This window comes from Poeciliopsis prolifica, unplaced genomic scaffold (assembly GCF_027474105.1).
Source record: "Poeciliopsis prolifica strain line A6 unplaced genomic scaffold, Auburn_PproV2 SCAFFOLD160, whole genome shotgun sequence".
Taxonomy (NCBI): domain Eukaryota; kingdom Metazoa; phylum Chordata; class Actinopteri; order Cyprinodontiformes; family Poeciliidae; genus Poeciliopsis; species Poeciliopsis prolifica.
Window position 1 is genome coordinate 265,113 of NW_026562535.1, and position 7,388 is coordinate 272,500.

Genomic DNA, 7,388 nt, shown 5'->3' on the forward strand with positions numbered 1-7,388 from the left:
TGCTCTGCCTCTGGTTTTATGTGACTTTAATGTGCCATATGTGTGTTTTTAAGGCTGAATGCTGAGATGGGAATACAGGTTTTAACTAGGACATTCAGGAGTCTGTTTGTGTTCTCTGCGATATTTTCTCTTAGCTGTTTTAATGACAACTGTTTCTCTTTTTGTCCAACCTGAATGAACTGTAATATTTTAGGTAAAATTAGTCTGAAGGAAGATCTCAGTTCAATAAAACATCTTCGTGAGATTATTATAATTATAATCAGACAATAATCAGATTATTATCTGATCATTATCTGATAATGAATTGCAGTTCATGGATGAATATATTTTCTGAATGTTTTACTGAATCAGTTTTTTGTCCAGCAACATTTGCTGGACAAATGTGACTCAGGGGAGGCCGGTGGGTTACAATGTGTTAGTAATGCAGACAAGAAACAACACACTGCTGCTGCTGTTAGCAGCGGTTAGCAGCTGTTAGCTTAGCTGTTAGCTAAACTAACAGCAGCAGCAGCTCTAACCTACCACAGCGATCACCGATTAGTAAACCTTCAGTCTGAAACCACTGCAGCACACTGGATGTTTTGTTGGACTGTTTTTTGGTGTTGAATCCTGAAGCATAAAGTGTCGTTGTTGTGGAGCTTGGCCTCCACTCAGAGTGAGAAGGAAGCGGTTTGGAGTTGAACTCCGGTGTTTCCCTCTGCAGTGCAGCACAGCACTGTGTTCATAAAACCTGCATTTCCAAGCTTCTCTGAGTTCATGTGGCTTTTGGACGGCATGCAACAGAAAAGTCTCTCTGGCCTCCAGCATTGTGCAGCATGTGTTGTGCGCATGTGTTGTGCGCATGTGTTGTGCGATGAGCGATTTCCATACATAAACAATAAATGCAAAGCGTTTATATTTGTAAATCTGATTCAGTGCTTCACCACCTCACTGGTTTCCAGTGTCTGTTTGTGCTGGACAGTAACTGAGAACATATTGTTCTCACCCGCCTGGTTTCTGATTTTTCTCTTCAGGGTTTCAGATCAATCTGGTTTAAATACCAAAGGAAACACAGAATCCAGTTTTTGTTCATTGTAAAGGAATAAAATCAACCCCAGTAAACATAATCACACCCCAACCTGACTCATCATCCAGCTTTAAATCTACACCCGGAGGCCCACATCCCTGTGCTGCCACCACCGTGCAGCCCTCCCTCCGCAGTGACTCCGCCCTGCACAGGTAACCAGCCGCTGATTGGTCCAGATGTGTTCGAGCAGAAGCGCAGGCCGACCACAGTCCACCAGGGGGCGACACCGGTTCGATGTGTTTGCTTTAGGGAGCAGAAGGAGAAGCGGGAGGCGTATGAACATTCGCTGGGGTCGGTCAGAGTTTGCTCAGGTGAGTTCTGTCCGCGGCAGGAGGATTCATGTCTGCGCAGGTGAGTTTGTAGTAGTTGTTTTAGTCTCTACCAAACTCCTCTGACTTTCTGTCCGATTCTAGCTGACTTTTAACTGATAACATAACTGAAGCCTTCGCCAATATCGGTCTGAACGGAAGTGATTAAAGGTTTATTAATGCGGATCCATCGCCGAACTGAAGCCAGACTCCATATTAGTGAGGTCAGATCCTCTGCTGGTGTGCTTGTTTCGGTAACAGGCAGAAATCTGTAAATTCTCAGATTTCCTAACGGAGTTCTGGAGCGGGGCTGACCCGCAGGACAAGCACGAGACCTCAGAGTCCGCCGCGTGAAGCGCTGACAGGTCATAGGTCACATGCTGCATGTAGAGGGCTCTGTGACCTGATCTAACCCAGGCAGTCGCAACCTTCCGGTCCGAATCCAATAAAATTTTAGGTAATTAATTTTATGGCTGAAGCTGAATTGATTTATTTATGAGGTGCAAAGCCAAGACAACCAGTGACGTGTTTCCCAAATGCAGATGAAACCCTGAGATCATCCGGATGCCAGAGAAAAACTTTTCCATCGTGCTGAACCCTGAAAACAAACGGAAGGTTTTCCTGGTTGCACCAACAGGAAATACTGTGAACAACATTCTGTCATGACGGGAGAAAGAAGTTCTCTGCAAACTTATTTCATTTCATCAATACAAGCAACAACATGGCCACAGAACGACCGGCTGAAGGACGTCTGATTGGGCCCGGCCCAGCCCGGCCCGGCCCGGCCCAAGGCCCCGACCCCCCGGCCGTCGTCTCTAAAGGCCTCTGATGAATCGGGTCTCTCTACTTCGCAGACGGGATGATCCAACAGTTCTCTCTCCTCTGCACCGCGCTGCTCAGCCCGCTGACAGCTGATGGCACTAAGCCTCATCCACTCGGGTGGGTGGTGTGGATGGAGCAACCTCCACCTGTGTCAGAGGTCAGAGCAGAGGTCCAGACAGTAGCCTTAGTCCCACCCTGTTCAAATGGGCCAGTACCAACCAGAACCACTGGAAGAAAACTTGAGTAAACTGGTTTTAAATAAAACCTCAAATTCAGTGACGTTCAGAAAGTCACCAGATTTACAAATATAAACCTGCTGCATGTTGTTGTTTACATGAGGAAACGTGGACAACGATGGACGGCGATAGACTGTTCTATGACATGACTTTACAGTATGGCTAGCTCCAAGGCAAGTTCCAAGGCTAGCTCCAGGGCTAGCTCCAAGGCTAGCTCTAGGGCTAGCTCCAAGGCAAGTTCCAAGGCTAGCTCTAGGGCTAGCTCCAAGGCAAGTTCCAAGGCTAGCTCCAGGGCTAGCTCCAAGGCTAGCTGCAAGGCTAGCTCTAGGGCTAGCTCCAAGGCAAGTTCCAAGGCTAGCTCTAGGGCTAGCTCCAAGGCTAGCTCCAAGGCTAGCTCTAGGGCTAGCTCCAAGGCTAGCTCTAGGGCTCGCTCCAAGGCTAGCTCCAAGGCTAGCTCCAAAGCTAGCTCCAAAGCTAGCTCTAGGGCTAGCTCCAAGGCTAGCTCTAAGGCTAGCTCTAGGGCTAGCTCCAAGGCTAGCTCCAAAGCTAGCTCCATGGCTAGCTCCAAAGCTAGCTCTAGGCTAGCTCCAAGGCTAGCTCCAGGGCTAGCTCTAGGGCTAGCTCCAAGGCTAGCTCCAGGTCATCATGGGTTACTGTCAGTGGTTGTATGTGAAGAACTCACATCCATGTTCTTTATAAATATTGATACAATAAATACAAAGATGTAAGAAAGTAATAATATAAATCCCTTTCTAAATATTATGTATAATATTGTCAGAAATATTGTATGACATCATAAAGAGCTGAGCGGGCCATGTTACCATGGAAACAGTGCCGAGTGCAAAGCCCAGAGGAAGCTCCGTGGTTAGCTCCTTGGCTATCTCCATGGCTAGCCCCAGGGCTAGCTCCGTGGTTAGCTCCCTGGCTAGCTCCCTGTCTAGCTCCAAGGCTAGCCCCAGGGCTAGCTCCAAGGATAGCTCCAGGGCTAGCTCCAAGGCTAGCCCCAGGGCTAGCTGCGTGGTTAGCTCCAAGGCTAGCTCCAAGGCTAGCCCCAGGGCTAGCTCCAAGGCTAGCTCCATGGCTAGCCCCAGGGCTAGCTCCGTGGTTAGCTCCCTGGCTAGCTCCAGGGCTAGCTCCATGGCTAGCTCCAAGGCTAGCTCCCTGGCTATCTTCCTGTTACTGTCTCTTCCTCTGCAGTGTGCAGTCTCAGTGTCTGGGATCATGAGCGCCCCCTGCCATGAGGCCAGAGAACTGCCTGCCTCACCTCCAGTCTGTTCCCTGGTTTCTGCTCAGCTCAAAACACGTTACACACACAGTTGGAGAGGAAAAGCGCTGAAGGTTATATAGATGAGCTAAATGTTGTCAAATCAGTTGCTATATGAAATATTTTGTCAGCGTTTTAGTGGCGGCGGTCAGACAGGAGGAGCTGCTGAGTAGCAGCAGTGCAGTGGGCCAGAGGTTGATGAATCCAGGTGAGGCTCGACTCAATGCTGCCTCACCTGCTGCTCTTCTGAACAACTTCAGAGATTTTGAAGAAATAATCATCAAAATTGGTTAAGCTCAATAAAAATAAATACTTTGTAGTCCAAACCACAGGGTGACAACAGCAATATAAATTATTTTTCCATGATGACGGGAGGCTCTGCTTCACGTCACTGATTGATATTCTGTCCCAAGTTTTTGTCAACACCGTCAGACATAAAAAAGTAAGAAAATCAGGCATTATTGTGGTCACCAGAATCTCTGAGGACCCCTGGTTTATTCCTGGTTGTTTGTCACAACCATGATGTGTTGACACCGTCACTGACAATTTCCAACATTTTGATTAAATTCTGTGAAATAAATGTTTATTTAGATTTATTGTAAAGATGTCATGGATCTGAAGAGCGACAATATGGCCGCCTTCTCATAAATCTAATCATAAAATCAGGTCGTTGTTTCGTCAGCTCCATCAGAGTGAGACTCTCACTGAAGTTAATAATCAATTTTAATGCATTTTCCTTAAATGGTTTATTTCTCATGAATCAAGGATTTCTTTTCAATCTGTCAAATGGACTTTATGTTGTTTGAAATCATTTTTATTTTGCTTTTGAGACGCATTTGTCTGTAAAGCTGATTAAAAATGTCAGTGAATAATTTGTCCTTCATTAATCACTGAGCTGCTTTTGACACATTCATAAACAATCTGATCAATAATCCGATGCATTGATCAGTCTTGCTGCTGAAATGTCTTATAGATGCCAAAGGTCATCACTATGGCAATGGCTGCTCAGAGCCCACTGGTTGGTGGGAAGTTGAGTGGAAGGAAAAACTGTGTCTTCCTCAGGTGACCGTGCTGTACTTCGCCAGGAGCGCCGAGCTGACCGGACTGAGGGAGGAGCAGCTAGTTGCCGTGCCAACACCAATCAGCAGCGGGGACCTGTGGGCTCTGTTGCTACGGAAACAGCCCAGGTAGGAAGGCCCAGAATCTCAGGAGGCGTCGCGACGCTCCGACGGCGACACGACGCTCCGACGGCGACACGTCGCTCCGACGGCGACACGACGCTCCGACGGCGACTCGACGCTCCGACGGCGACTGGACGCTCCGACGGCGACTCGACGCTCCGACGGCGACTGGACGCTCCGACGGCGACTCGTCGCTCCGACGGCGACTGGACGCTCCGACGGCGACTGGACGCTCCGACGGCGACTCGACGCTCCGACGGCGACTCGTCGCTCCGACGGCGACGCGACGCTCCGACGGCGACTCGACGCTCCGACGGCGACTCGACGCTCCGACGGCGACTGGACGCTCCGACGGCGACTCGACGCTCCGACGGCGACTGGACGCTCCGACGGCGACTCGACGCTCCGACGGCGACTGGACGCTCCGACGGCGACTCGTCGCTCCCGACGGCGACGCGACGCTCCGACGGCGACTGGACGCTCCGACGGCGACTGGACGCTCCGACGGCGACTCGACGCTCCGACGGCGACTCGACGCTCCGACGGCGACTCGATGCTCCGACGGCGACGACGCTCCGACGGCGACTCGACGCTCCGACGGCGACTGGACGCTCCGACGGCGACTCGACGCTCGACGGCGACTCGACGCTCCGACGGCGACTCGATGCTCCGACGGCGACTCGACGCTCCGACGGCGACTCGACGCTCCGACGGCGACGCGACGCTCCGACGCTCTGACTCGTCATGTTTCTGCAGGCTGGTGGCGCTGCAGGGCCGCGTGGTGCTGGCCGTGCGCCGGCAGTACGTCGCCATCGGCAACCAGCAGCTGCACCTGCAGGACGGCGACGAGGTGGCCGTGGTGCCGCCGCTGAGCGGAGGGTAGAACTGAACCAGAACCAGAACCAGAACCAGAACCAGAACCGGACCGATCTTTGCACATGGAGGAGCCGCCCAGGGACATCTTCAGGCTGAGCCATGATTGGCTGTCGGTACAGGAAGTGGTGGACTCCGTCAGCAGCAGCCGCTGCGGCGCCGTCTCTGTGTTTATAGGTACGACCTTCATCATCCTCCTCTTCCTCAGGGCAGGCCTTCAGTTCTGATCAACCAATTGGATCAATACCAAGCGATCAGAGACCAGGTCTCAACCCGCTGCCCTGTCGGCACTGCTGACCCGTTTCCTGTGCAGGCGCGACCCGGGAGGACCAGGCGGAGGGCAGGAAGGTGATTGGTCTGCAGTACGAGGCGTACGAGGCCATGGTCCAATCGGAGCTGAGCCGGCTGGCGGGGGCCCTGAGGGCCCGCTGGCCCTCGCTGCTGCACGTCTGCATCCACCACCGCCTGGGGTGAGGCTCCGCCCGCCACGCTGTGATGTCATCGACGCCGAGCCTCACCCTTCTCTTCCTCCCTCAGGTGGGTGAAGGTGGGCGAGGCCAGCGTCGTCATGGCGATCTCCTCTCCGCACCGCCAGGACGGCCAGGCCATCCAGCACGCCGTCACCCAGCTCAAGGCCAGCGCCCCCATCTGGAAGAAGGTGGGAACCGGGCCAGAACCGCGCCAGAACCGGGCCCTACACTGACCACTTATCCTTACTTCTGACTGGTTCTGACCGGTTCTGATCCACAGGAGGTCTACGACACCCACCAGTCGTCCTGGAAGGAGAACTCAGAGTGCAGCTGGTCGCAGGGGGAGGAGCTTCTGACTGACCCCTGACTGACTTCTGACCCCAGAGGAACAACTGGTTAATTCAAACTGCATAGTTAAAGTAAAAGCAGCTCCTGCAGCTCATTCCTGATCTGGGTTTCTGGTTAGAGTGGCACTCTGTCCTCATAGAGGAGCTTTGATACACTCAGAGTGGTTTTGTCCTCATTAAGTATTCGCACTGGGCTCCATATATGGTCGTGGCTTCCTGATGTGTTCAATAAAAACGCAAATTCTCATTTTCTATTTTAGTTTTAGTAGGAAACAAAACAACTGAGACATCCTGATGTTTTGGGTCGGTCTGGTTCTGGACCACTATCCAAAGAACTCGAGCAGAACCCAGAGCTGAACCGGGTCCAAACCGGATCTCCAACTCCCTCATGATGGAAGGACAGGAAGTTCTGCTGCAGGTCGGGTCCTGGGACAGGAAGTGATGTCATCAAAGCGTAGAAACTGAATTATGGTGATTGTCCTGAAGCTGGATGGAATCTCAGCAGAACCTCGGACCAGAACCGGAATCCTCAATCTGATCCAGTTGGTTCTGCTCTGGTCTATTGGACCTGATGAGGCCCGGTTCTCTGCTCCAGAACCAGCTAGTGGTTCTCTTTGAACACAGATTCCTGGACCAATCAAAACGGGTCCTACCAGAACCGCAGGAACGGTCGCACTCCCTCCAACAGGAAGTCCAGATTGGGAATCATGCCTCGGCTAAAAAAAAAGCAGCAGCTGATCCAAAAGGTTCTGGTTCTGAATCAACAGCTGGACCCACAGTGACCACCCGGTCCTGACCTCTGATCAGATCACCATGACAAC

At 52.0% G+C, this 7,388-nt stretch overlaps 2 protein-coding genes across 3 annotated transcripts; both read left to right on the forward strand.

The window, feature by feature from the left end:
• The first annotated feature begins 1,271 nt into the window (after nucleotides 1-1,271).
• On the forward strand, nucleotides 1,272-5,760 carry LOC129356186 (molybdopterin synthase sulfur carrier subunit-like). Of its 2 annotated transcripts, none has more exons than XM_055025784.1 (3): nucleotides 1,272-1,377; nucleotides 4,759-4,883; nucleotides 5,634-5,760. In XM_055025784.1, exons 1-3 carry the CDS (start codon nucleotides 1,342-1,344, stop codon nucleotides 5,758-5,760), a joined length of 288 nt encoding a protein of 95 aa, XP_054881759.1. In that variant the 5' UTR covers nucleotides 1,272-1,341. The 2 variants fall into 2 exon arrangements, with proteins under 2 accessions (XP_054881759.1, XP_054881760.1); XM_055025785.1 differs by having other exon boundaries at nucleotides 1,286-1,417.
• Nucleotides 5,761-5,815: 55 nt separating this feature from the next.
• On the forward strand, nucleotides 5,816-6,817 carry LOC129356185 (molybdopterin synthase catalytic subunit-like). Its single transcript, XM_055025783.1, has 4 exons — nucleotides 5,816-5,927; nucleotides 6,064-6,220; nucleotides 6,288-6,408; nucleotides 6,501-6,817. The coding sequence occupies exons 1-4, from the start codon at nucleotides 5,816-5,818 to the stop codon at nucleotides 6,585-6,587; spliced, it is 477 nt and encodes a 158-aa protein (XP_054881758.1). The 3' UTR covers nucleotides 6,588-6,817.
• The last annotated feature ends 571 nt before the right edge of the window (nucleotides 6,818-7,388 follow it).